This window comes from Pelodiscus sinensis, chromosome 3 (genome assembly GCF_049634645.1).
Source record: "Pelodiscus sinensis isolate JC-2024 chromosome 3, ASM4963464v1, whole genome shotgun sequence".
NCBI classification, from domain to species: Eukaryota; Metazoa; Chordata; order Testudines; family Trionychidae; genus Pelodiscus; species Pelodiscus sinensis.
The window spans coordinates 133,734,370-133,746,582 of NC_134713.1; the positions used below are offsets into that span (position 1 = coordinate 133,734,370).

Consider the following 12,213-nt stretch of genomic DNA (forward strand, 5'->3'; position numbering starts at 1 on the left):
TGGTCCCTTCTGGCATTGAACTCAGTGACATTAAACTGATGCACAGCATAGTGAAGCACAAGGGAAGTGATTCCAAGAAGAGGAGTGGGAAGGCCAAAATTATTTGTAAGGAAGAATATCAGGGCAGCAAGTTTTTCAGATGGACCAGACAGGTTCAGCTTGGCACCATAAAGACGTAAGGTGCAGGGCATTCCGAAAGTTGAGGCTGCAGGGGATTAAAATGTGCACAGTAACAGCCTGGATGTGTGTGGAAAAGAAGGAGAAATGGACCCTAGATTTCAAGGAGGCAGATGGGGTTATCATAATGAAGATATGAAGTAGGGTTTAGGAAGAACTATTTTGGGCCATGCTGAGCTTGAAAATGACCAAGTAGTTTGAGGTGCTGGACAGACTGTATGGGACATGAGCTAGATTCAGAGCAGAGAAAAAGTTTGAAGTAATATTCATAATGCCCTGTTTCAAGCCCCACAGGTAACTTTTTCTGCAAGAGCTAGGTAGGCTCAAGTTCAAACCTGCAGGAAAAAAACCCATGTTTTTGGAAGGATTTTTTTTTTTGGGGGGGGGGCAATTTTGCTAGAGAGAACTGAATCCTGATGTCTGCTCCATTTGGAAGCAGAGAAGCTCAAGCTGAGGGGGGAAGAGGCTAAATCCAGCCTAGGGTAAAAAAAAAAAAAAAAGACATTTCTACATGATCGGGGAGAACAGAAAATCCACTCTAGTCAATGGTGAGCATGCAGGGACCCAGAAAATCCCTACTCTTACAGTCACAGAACTAATATCCTGCACTTCTGTCTGGAATAGTCATTCTGTGCCAACTTTTTATAATGCTTCAAATCCCATCTCAAGAGCCTTCTCTTCCTTCTGACTATGTCTCCTAACGCTCCATCTAAAACAACAAATCAAACCCCACTCCGTGAGCCTCCCAGTTTCTACTATAGGTTCAACATCTCTTGTCCAGGACTCCCTGGTCAGGCAACATCCTTGGGTATTGTGACCTGGGGGTAGAGAGCCGTGGGAGCAGCTGCTGCCACAATGCACAGAGCTAGGGAACCCTGGGAACAGCTGCTGCCGCTTGTGGGGCTAAGGAACCTCAGGAGCAGATGCCACCGCCACAGGGCTGAGGGCAGGGACCAGAGCCCTGCGAGCAGGCTGGGGGCAGCAGACCCAGGCAGGTGAGCTGAAGGAGGTCAAGCCTCTGGATTCTCCCAGGGCAGCTGCCAGGAGGGGAGCCCTGGGAAAGCCCGGATGCCTGACCTCCCCTGGTCTCGCAAATTGCCTTGTTCAGGCCACTTCTGTTCCGAGGGTGCTGGAGAAGGAAGGTTCAACCTGTACTATGTCATTCTCAATTAAGCTTGGCCATTGTTTCCAATCTTCATTTCTCCCTATATGAAAGAGCCAAAAGGACTGCCAGGCCCCCTGGCAATTTCTGGAGGAGGAGGTAAAGAAGTTCCATGTGACCATAAGAGGTGGAACATCAGGAAGAAAGGGCAGGTTCAGGGCAGCCAGTCCCCAGCACTGCCCAGAGGTACAGCACTTCCCCACCCCATGGCCTTCAGAACCACCCAGAATGCATGGCACTGGGCAGTAGCACCATGGCAACTCCAAAGGGCCTGCAGCAGCCGCAATTAGAAACCCCAGGCCCTTTAGATTCACTGGGCTCTAGGGCCATTTCTCCCTCTCTCTCCCCCCACTCTTTCCCCCTTCCCTCCCCCCTGCCCGCATACTATCTATAGCAGGGTTTGGGAATCTTTTTTGGGTTGGGGGCCACTGACCCACAGAAAAAAAATCAGTTGGGGGACACATACAAGTGAGAAGAAAGAAGAAAAATCAAACCCTCACTGACATGGCCCCCCAGCTGAGAAGGAGAAATGCGCCCTGCATTTCCTTTGCACACCAGAGCCTAGGAGGGCTCAGGCTGGTAGATTCTGCATGCTCCTACCCCAGTCTGAGCTAGTGGGGGGGCTGGAATTCCACCCCGGGCTTCCCAATGCTGGGGGGGAACCCCGAGCCTCGGGGACCAGGATCCAGGCAAGATGGGAGCTCCCATCCAGCCCTGGGGTCTTAGGTTCCCCACCCCTGATTTACAATCATTATCTATATAGTACTGTAGCACAAATATTGGGTGCATATAGCTAATATAAAGGGGTTTTTGGTTGAAAAGGTTTTGAATGGGGAATTCATATTCCACTTTCTGAATCTCTTTAGCACCACTGCACAAAACATGCATCTTTCTCTTTCAAGGATCAAACTTTATCAAGACCACCTCAGAGTGATCTTCTCCCATATTCACAAGACTGTTCTCTTCAGCCAAGAACTTCTTCACTTTGTCTCACAGACGACCTTTTAAGATCGCATGTGCAAATTCATACCAGCCAGACATTCTTTTTAACTTAAAAAGGAGTTGCAGTTATAGGGAAATATGGCACTCTCTTTCACCCATCCACCCAGTCTCACTGTTGAGTTCTTTTCCCTATTCGGGTCTTATGTTCCTAGACTATACCCTGTGCTAGTTACATATAGTCCCTATGTTCAGCTTCTATTTTATTTTTGAATGCTGACAACAAGACTATACACTTGTTTAGCATACAAAGGTCCCAAAGCCTGTATGGTTGCACAAGCAACTCTTCATCTTCCCCTAACCCCATACTCAATAAGAATATTTCCTGTGTATAGTCTACAGAATTGGGTGCTCTGAAATACAAAGGCTACACTGATTATTTACTTTAAAATATCCTATAAAATCAAACACCAACTATCAATCTAATTTCAGAATGAAATCTGAGTTGGATGAGGCTAGTAATTAAAATGATAAATATGAGAGCTAAATATTTTATGAATAGAGGATTATAGTTTTAGTTGGTACAGTAATTATGCACTGGTGCTGAATTTATTGTTCCACTTGTTTTTCATTCTATGCTCATCAGGAAACCCCTAGGTAAGATTCAAAATTTATCTCTAGCCTATAAATAGAATGGTCTGCTAGCTGCAGGGAAGCATAATGTAAAGTATGATTGCAGGCATTAAGCCAAGGGTGGACAATAAAATGGCAGTGGTATTTTCCTTCACCTTCGCAGATAGAGGCGATCGCAGTTCCCATTGGCCAGGAACAGCGCTCCACAGCCAACAGGTGTTGCAATTCCCGATACCTGCAAAGGCACACGTAAATGTCTCGATGACCTTTCAAGGTCCCTTCCAGTTCTAGGAGATAGGCAATCTGCATTAATTTTATTTTAATTTTTATAATTTTATTTTAAATTTTAAATATGGTAGTGTGGGGACCTGCCATGGGCACCCTGCCCAGCATTTGCCCACCCCTGCATTAAGCCCATCCCTTGACATTAGTAGCAAAATTTGGTCTGTCTACATTTTTTAAAACTTCTGCAACAGAAAAAACTAGAACTAGAACTGAGAAGCAAGAAATTACTTAAGTATTACTTACCTATGAAACATTTATCTTCCTCTTACTATGGAATATGAGAAAACCTCTGTACAATATTTCACCTGGTGTGAAGCTAATGGCAGTAAATCCCTTGGGGATATAAAACAACCTGAAAGACAGAGACTGGACTGACATCATGTAGGGCTAAATCATGTCTCTCCTCCATGCAACTTGGGTAGCCACAAATGACATACGCTGTACAAGGAAAGGAGGTGTACTACAAGCTTCATATCAAGAGCAGAGCAGCTCTGTTCCTTTGGTTACAGCCTCGCTGCCACTGCAATCGTACCAATCTTGTAACCATCCCTCCAAAGGTGCAACAGAATAGCTTAATCTATCTGCCTACCTAATCTTCTCTACTTGAGTGATTTTTTTTACCTCTTATTATGTCTCCTCCTCCTCTTCTTTTTTCAAATCCAAATGATCCTGGACTGTTTTATCTCATATTTTGTTTTTCACAGCTTCTATATCTTCTGTGAGCCAGAAAAAACAAGTGGGAAGACAGTCCACACCTTAATGCTCTTGCATTATTTCAAGTAACAGAACCTCTTATCAAAAGATGGATCCCAACGAGCAAAATATTTTCTGCTCCATATGGATTAATTTAGGCAGAAAGATAGAAGCCATTCGTTGAACTTTGATATTCATTAAAAGAGTCCTAACCACCTAGGCAAATTATTATTCTGGTGATGAATATTGCTGGAATAGTATTTAAAACTTGGAAATCTTGCCTGCATAGGATTAAAGTTGCTGCTTGAACTGGTACAAGGGTGGGTTGAGTGCTAGAGGAGACTGTTGACATTTATCTAATAAACTTTTAAACGATTAAGAACAATTATAACATCCCACCTTGAACTCGACTACAAATATTTCAGGACAGGAATTGCCTATTCAATTGTATAGGGCAGAGCACAAAAGGGCCCTTGACTGAGTAAGGCCATTGAGTGCAATAACAATACAAATAATAAATAATGATAAATTAGAATAATTTCCCATGTCAAGAGAACAAACATCATTATCACACCCATTTTTAAAAACATGTATGAACTTTCTAATACAATATACAACTTCCAGTACTGGTATAAAATGAAATTCTCCTGCTTTCTCAGGGAAAAACTAATGCTAGTTTTGTCCCTGCATATTACCATTGAATAACACTTGGACAAATGCTAAGTACTTACTAATCCCTCATAGCACTGATTTTAATTTTGTAAATGCAAAATAATAATTTACCCATAAAGAAAAATTAAGACTGAAAATCATAGATTCCCCATCTTATTTTGGTGGTGGCATTTTTACTAATGCAGAGAATTGTCTTGTGGTGCTGATGAGGCAGGAATTTTCTATAATATTTTAAAGATGCCTGTGTATACCTTAGTTTCTCCTCTATCTTACATGACTACTACCCAGTGATGAAAAAAGAACTATGCTTGCTCTAAAGGCAGGCTAAGAGATCTGTGGGAAGGGAACTAGTTATCTGAGCCTGATTGGGTCAATAAAAAGGACTGGCTGAAACCAACCCCATATTAGCGGAAAATTCCAAAAGACAATACCAAACATATTCACCAAGACATTGCTCCCTAAGAACCAACAACCCAGAAGGAGATAGGCTTCCTTGCCTCTCACCTGCGACGCTGAGCAAAGACACCACTTTGAGAACAAAAAATTAGAAGGTGTGAGGGAGGGAGATAAAGGGTTGACTTCTGGACAGTCGTGGCTCTCTCATCTGGGAACTGACTAAGGAGCAAACAAAAAGACAAACAGAGCCTGAACATAGGTCCATGACAACCTGGTCAGGTATCTAGGCTACCCAGAATCAACTATGCTTTAACCTTCATTTATCTCTGCTAGTCTCCTGACTTTCAGATTGTGTGTGCCAGGTGACTCATAAATGGTTCTCTTGTTTTGAGAGGCTACCTGTGTCACTACTGAGACCCACTGAGAGCACTACACCTGGAAAGGTCACAATACAAGCTTCCTACAGGAGTCTGGCTTGGCTGAATTCGCTGTAGAGAGCAGAAAGTCCTAGTCTTGGAAGCGTGGGACCTCTGTGGAAATATGTGGGTCCTTGGGGCCAAGCACACTGCAAGGGTTACTCCCAGAAGTCTGGGTTGCAGTCTTGAACACAGGCCTGTGACGTTTTACTACATATCAAGGACATGTAAGATTAATTACTGTTGTCGGACATATAAGTCATGTTAAGCAAAGGCTTAAATCCAGCCTCGGAAGCACATATTGCTATTTATCTTAATTCTGAAAATATTTCTTGCAAAATAATACAACTGTTCCAATAGCTCACAGTCCATTGTCCATATCACTGATGGGAACGTGATCATTATGCCACCAAGACAAGATTTGACATACAGTGTCCTTCAGATGTCGCTGTGGTCATATTTTTACTACCCCTCATTTCTCATAAATGATAGGCCTGGTGAACAAATGGACAATCATGGGGAAATGTATCTGTTTTTATTCCTTCCCTGCCCCTCAGGAATCCCTACCCCTCTCCCAGGTGCACTGTAACATCATCAGCAGGAGCTGTCTGAAGAGCCTATGGCAGCCCTGAGATGATGACGATGATGAAGAAAGGAAGCTTTGTGCCATCTCATCCCCAAAGAATCTGCAGCAGTATTAAGGAAGTCTGAGGAGAAACACCTCCCTCCCCCCACAACACACACGTAGACCTCCAATATTGGAGGGAAGGAAGGAGAAGCAGCATCTAAGTCTCTTCCTCACTACAGCTCCCTCTGGAACTGTGGAGGTTAGGAAGCAAGTAATTAACTAATTGTGTAATCAACATAATTTCTATCAACTACACAATTAGCTGATAAGGGAGGAAGCCTCAGTCCTGGCTCAAACCAGGTCCAGGACCTACCCATCCCTCTCCCCCACTGCTGCTCTGCAGTTTAAATGTACTAAGAGCCAGGCAGGCAGGTAACCCAACTCCTACTACATTTAAATTACAGAGCTGCAGCAGGGGTAGGTCTCAGACCCAGCGTGAGCTGCAACTGAGCCAGGTCCAGCAGCCCCTGTCCGTGGGGGTCCCAGTTCCCCACCTAGGCTCATGGGGCAGTTGACTACTCGCTCACATCCCTATCCAGAACAAGACCATGCTGAGAGCCAAGAGAGAAATGCCACTGGGAAGAATTTTCCACCCAACAGGATCCTAGGCAGCCTAGATATAAGTCAAGAAAGGGACATCTTTCAAAAAGATGTCATTGTCCACAAGGTGGCTGATGGGTGTCAAGTGCAGGATAGCTCAACAGGCAACCCAGGCCTGAACACTCTTCTTCCTACTGCTTTGATTTGTCAAGAGAGAAAGGGAGGAGAGATGGGCCTGCAACCAGGCCCTCTCCCCCAAAACAGAAAATTCACCATTGCCAGACTCAAGGGAGAAGTCTTGGGACAGACTCACAAGCCCCCTCTCCCTCTCTCTTACTTTGTAATTGAAGGGCTACTAAGAGGGAGTCTCAGTATAGATCTGCCCTACACATCCCAGCGTATCCCAGCTTCCTCTTACTGTGGGATCTGGATATGAAAGGCTCTGTATTCCACAACCAACCCTCTGAGCCCTCCAGTACCTTCTAGGGATGCTAAAATGCGGGTATTCAACTAATCAAGTAGTAGATGGAACTTGTATTGACTATTGATTAGTCGATAAGCAGCCCAGCTCACTTCCGGCTCGTGCAGAGTGCAGTACCAAACCCTACTGTGGCTCTGCAATTTAAAACTCAGTAGCAGCCATACAGCCTGCCCCCTGGCTCCTCCAGCATTTTCAATTGCAGAGCTGCAGCAGGGTTTTGTCCCTCACCCAACACGAACCGGAACTGAGCTGGGCTGCCTGCCCAACTGGCAGCAGTCCCTGTGCATGGGGGGGACGGACAACGGGGATCTGGGACCTCCTGTGCACAGGGACTGCTGCCACAAAGCAGCCGCTACCCACGGCCGGGTCGCTGCGGACAGGGGCGGCTTCACAGCAGCAGACACTGCACCTCCTTCTCCCCACCCATAGAGGTAGCGGTGGGCGGGCAACACTGCAGAAACATTGCTGGGAGGAACCAACTCCTCCTCTAATACAGAGGCGGTGGGGGGGGGAGGGAGGGAGTAGTTGACTACTCTTTTACATCCCATGCTAAACAATTCAAGGGCCCAATCCTGTCAGACTTATGAAAGTAATAACATGGAAGTAACTGGAACCATTTGCAGCATTAAGGGTTGCAGTATTAGGCCTCAAATTCTAATTTCATACCCCTAACAATCCTGGATTTAAGTTTGGTGCAGTATTTTGACAATTTCAAAAACAATGCCAACTATTTTTATTTGTGTTCCTGTACTGCCACCTAATGGATGAAAGTTACAAGAAGGCAAAGCAAAGTACTGAATTTGTCTATAACCGCAGAAAAAAGCAGCAGTTATTTTATAAATGCAAAATGCCCTGCCTTAGGCAAACACTAGACAAGATATTTATTGTTTAAAAATATAACGTAAAGCCCACAAAACACATTTCTATTCTAAGTATATGTTTTTAAATTATGTATACAAGCTTTATTTCTACAACTTTGAAACAAAGAACTAAAACATTGTACTTATATAATATACATGCACATGTTGTTATATGTTAAGTACTGAAGTTTTCTTAAAACTAAGTTAGTTAATAATATTTAACAAGTTAAAAAAGGTCTGCAAGACAATTTTAATGAATAATATCACTCCTGGTAGGAAGAGAAATCCTGAAAAAAATTATTGAAACAAAAGACAAGATTGTGCAGAACTTTAAAGACTAACAAGATGGTTTATTAGGTGATGAGCTGTCATGGACCAGACCCACTTCCTCAGATCAATTTGTGGAAAAAAATTGGCACAACCATATATACCAAAGTGAAACAATCAAAAAAAGTGAACACTCACTTTTTTTCCACTTTTTTTTTTTTAATTGTGTCACTTTGGTATATATGGTCATGCCAATTTTCTTCCACAAACTGATCTGAGGAAGTGGGTCTGGCCCACGAAAGCTCATCACCTAATAAACCATCTTGTTAGTCTTTAAAGTGCTGCATAGTCCTGTCTTTTGTTCCAGCTAGACCAGACTAACACGCCTGCATCTCTATCACTGAAAAAATTATTGACTTTAGGGGAAAAAAAGTACGTTTCCGTGGGGTAAAATCTGTAATAACTTGATCATGTATCTGTGTTATGTTACCAAAAACAGATATGCCAAACATATCTTTGGAACTGGATGAAAACAAACAAACAAGAATTTTTTTTAAAAAAGAAACCAGTTAGCAGAGGGTACTTGTTTATAAACTCTGTTTAATCCCACTCCATCCTTAAATTCATTCTCAATCCAAAGATCTGCCATTTGAAGCAAAAACTAAATACTATCAGTCCTGAATATTCCAAAGTTGAGAGATGCAATCCATAAGTGCAAACCCAAAGAGTTCAAAAATTCTGAGCCAGATTTCTAAGCTATCAGGTTACCTAAAATAATAAGATTTGCAAAATAATTAATGTGTATTAATTGACAGCCCTATTATTTATGTCTGTGATTAACACAGGGCAGAATTAACATGTTAAAAAATTTAACACGAGTTAATCTAGGGTTTTTCCCGGACATGTCCCCGTTTTCACTTGTTAAATCTCCATCTGTCCAGCTTTTTTAAATGGCAAAAAATATCCGGACTTTTGCCCTGCAAAGGGGATCAGGGAGGGGGAGGCAGCATGTGCCTGTCAAATGGAACGTTCGGAGCCATGTGCCCGGACCGCTCATGGCCGCTCTGTACACGCACCTCAGCGCCTGGAGGAAAAAGCACATGGCTGTGGTGGCAACAGCTCCAGTGAGACCCAGGGCAGGTCCAATGCGTGAGGGGGGTGGAGTTGACTTCTCCCACGGAGTAACCGCGTTAATCTAGTGGGGCAGAGGGTATGTCCCCAGTTCTGGGGGAGGGCAGGGGCACTGGGTTAGAGCAGGGAAGCTGGGGGTGCCTGGCTCTGCAGCAGGGGTGAGAGCATTGGGCTGGAGCAGGAGGGGTTGAATTCTTATTATGATTTAACAGTGCATTAATCATGATAAATTTTTTAACTGTGCAATTAATCGCGATAAATTTTTTGAATCACTTGACAGCCCTAAATTAAATAATAATAAAAGTAACCCATAATTATTACTTTCCAGTTTGTGAACTCTTGGGCTGTTTCTGAGTTACACTTTAAAGCTTTCCTTTGCAACCATGAAGTCTAGAAATATTTTCTTCTATTATAGCTAAGATTCTCAGGTAATCACATTAATATAAGAAGTGGGCTATAAGAAAAACACCAAATATCAGAAGATTTGTGCTAAAAGATCATAAGAGTTGGCAACCCTGCATTATAAGGAAGGTAGTGTAGTATAGCAGATATAACACTGGACTAGGAATTTAAGAAACATTCATTCTATTTCTGGCTCTGCCTCTGAATCCTAGCTGACCTTGGGGGAAGTCACTCCTGAGCCCCCATGTCTCTGTGTCCCCAAGATGGGACTGGACAACCAGATCATGCAATAAATTGCCTTGTTCCATTCATTCCTTCTCTAGCACATGGAACCAACTACTGTCAGAAGGGATGCTGAACTACCATTCATCTTATGTTCTTATCACATTCTTAAAGATGAGGCATCACACAGATGCTTTTTATTGTCTATCAACAATCATTTCAGGAATTAAAAAATTGACAAGTAGATAATGATTGCCTCTGATACAGAGGCAGCAGCGCAGGGAGCTCCCTGGGAGTGAGGCTGGGAGCACACTGGCTGCCAGCCTTCCCCCATGGACTACTGATTAGGCATGTAACTGCTAAGATTTCATGAGGTCATATGACTATTCAATTAACCAATAGTTAACATCCCTCCTCAGAACCTCATTTTAATGGGGTCACCAGTGCTGCTATCAGATTTGCTGAGGCCCAGGGCCAAAGCTGATGTCGGAAGGTTTCAGCCCTGGACTGCAAGGCTTAGGTTGCATGAGTAGGACTGTAGTCTGTGGGCTTCAGATTTGGACCCCAGCTCTAGACAGAGGGGCTGAGGCAGACTCAGGTTTCAGTCCCTCTCCTGGGGTCAGATAGTAATTTTTGTTGTCAGAAGAGGGCTGCTGTGCAATGAAGTTTGAGAACGACTGCATTAATGTATTAGGTATTTTCACTAAAGATGTAACTTCTATTTCTATAGTCTTATTTTCATTACCTTTGATGGAAATAATTTCACAATGAAAGTGAAGGGACATACCATCTGTGTGCATCATAAAATAGCTTGAGATTAAACGCAGGGTCATTTGAGAGATATGGTTATAAATTGGCTTGGCAGCATCAGATTGTCTGTAACTGTTGATAAATATTGATTTCCAACTCACACACAAAACTATTTCCAGCCATTTCAGTTTACAAATAAGCGAAGTGAAAACGCTACTCGAGTTTGTGTATGTTTACACATGATGCTGACAATTGGGGTTTCCACAATCATCTATCTTCCACTTTTTGAATGCAAACAGCTGTCACTAATTCCCTATTCTCTGCCCCCTAACTTCCCATATATGCTGATATGAAAGTAAGAGGGTGTCCCCAGGTGCAGCAGCTACAGCGAGAACTAGCTGAGTTGCAGCAAAAACCAGCAGAGAGCTACTTACTTACTTCAAGAGCTGGCACAGAGCCGGGGTTCTTGCAAGAGGATAGTACCCCTAAGAAATGTTAAGTTACTTTCACCGCTGCATGATTATTTAAACTGAAATTGCATGAAAGCACAGTGGTGGGTCCAATAACTAAAAAGTATCCAATTCTGCCAAGCGTAGACATAAACGCTCATCCTCCCTCGCCTTAGCACCGCTCCCCCTCCTAGCACCGGTCAAGCCAGGCTGAGTGCCCGGCGCTGCATACACGCGCCTCGGGGCCAGGACCCGGGCTGGGCTCCGGGCTGCAGCCAGGGCGGCGGGGCGGCGCCTTCGTCCCACACGCGTGGCGGGGACTGGGGGAGGGGAGCAGGGAAGGTCCGTGGCGCGGTCAGGCGCCGCGTGGGCGGGCCGGGCTGGGGGCGGGTGGGTGTGTTTGCGGGAAGCCCTCCCCGCGTGGGGAGGGGCCGCCAGCGGCAGCAGGCGGGCGGACAGGAAGGGCCCCGCTAGGTACCTGCGCAGGCAGCGCTCGCACACGCCGCCCAGCTGCTGCTTGGTGAGGACGCAGGCGAAGGGCTCGGCCCGGTACAGCAGCTCGCCGGGCCGCGCCCGCTTCAGCGCGCGGAGGCCGCTGCCCCTGCCCGGGCTCGGGAACTTCTCCAGCCTCCCCGGCTCCATGGCCCGCGCCGCGACCCCTTCCGCCCCGCCCCACGTGGCCCGGGAGCCGCCGGAGCCATCTTTAGTGAGGGCAGAGTCGCACCTGCCCGCCGCGGCCTCGCTTCTGTCCTGGGGCCTAGCCAGAAAGCCCCGCCGCGGGGGCGAGGAGGGGGCTTGCTGAGCTGCCCCTGGCTGCGCGGGGGCTGGTCTCCCTGCACCCCTGGCCGCTCTCAGGGTGGGTTTCCTTCCCCACTGACCTGGCAGAAAGCCCCTGAGGGCAGAGCAAAGATCTGTGGTACCTAGAGTAGTGATCATAGAATTATAGAATAATAGGACTGGAAGGGACCTCGAGAGGTCATCGAGTCCAGCCCCCTGCCCTCAAGGCAGGACCAAGCTCCGTCTACACCATCCCTGACAGATGTCTATCTAACCTGTTCTTAAATATCTCCAGAGAGGGAGATTCCACCACCTCCCTTGGCAATTTATTCC

The 12,213-nt window shown here is 45.3% G+C and overlaps 1 protein-coding gene across 2 annotated transcripts in view; it reads right to left on the reverse strand.

Annotated features, from left to right (window-relative positions):
• Window positions 1–11,764, reverse strand: part of SMYD3 (SET and MYND domain containing 3) — a 612,222-nt gene extending 600,458 nt beyond the window's left edge. For both annotated transcript variants that reach the window (XM_075924904.1, XM_075924902.1), the window contains exon 1: window positions 11,582–11,764. In XM_075924904.1, the coding sequence (XP_075781019.1) occupies window positions 11,582–11,745 (164 nt within the window). In that variant the 5' untranslated portion in view covers window positions 11,746–11,764. The remainder of the gene's footprint in view (window positions 1–11,581) is intronic.
• Window positions 11,765–12,213: the final 449 nt, after the last annotated feature.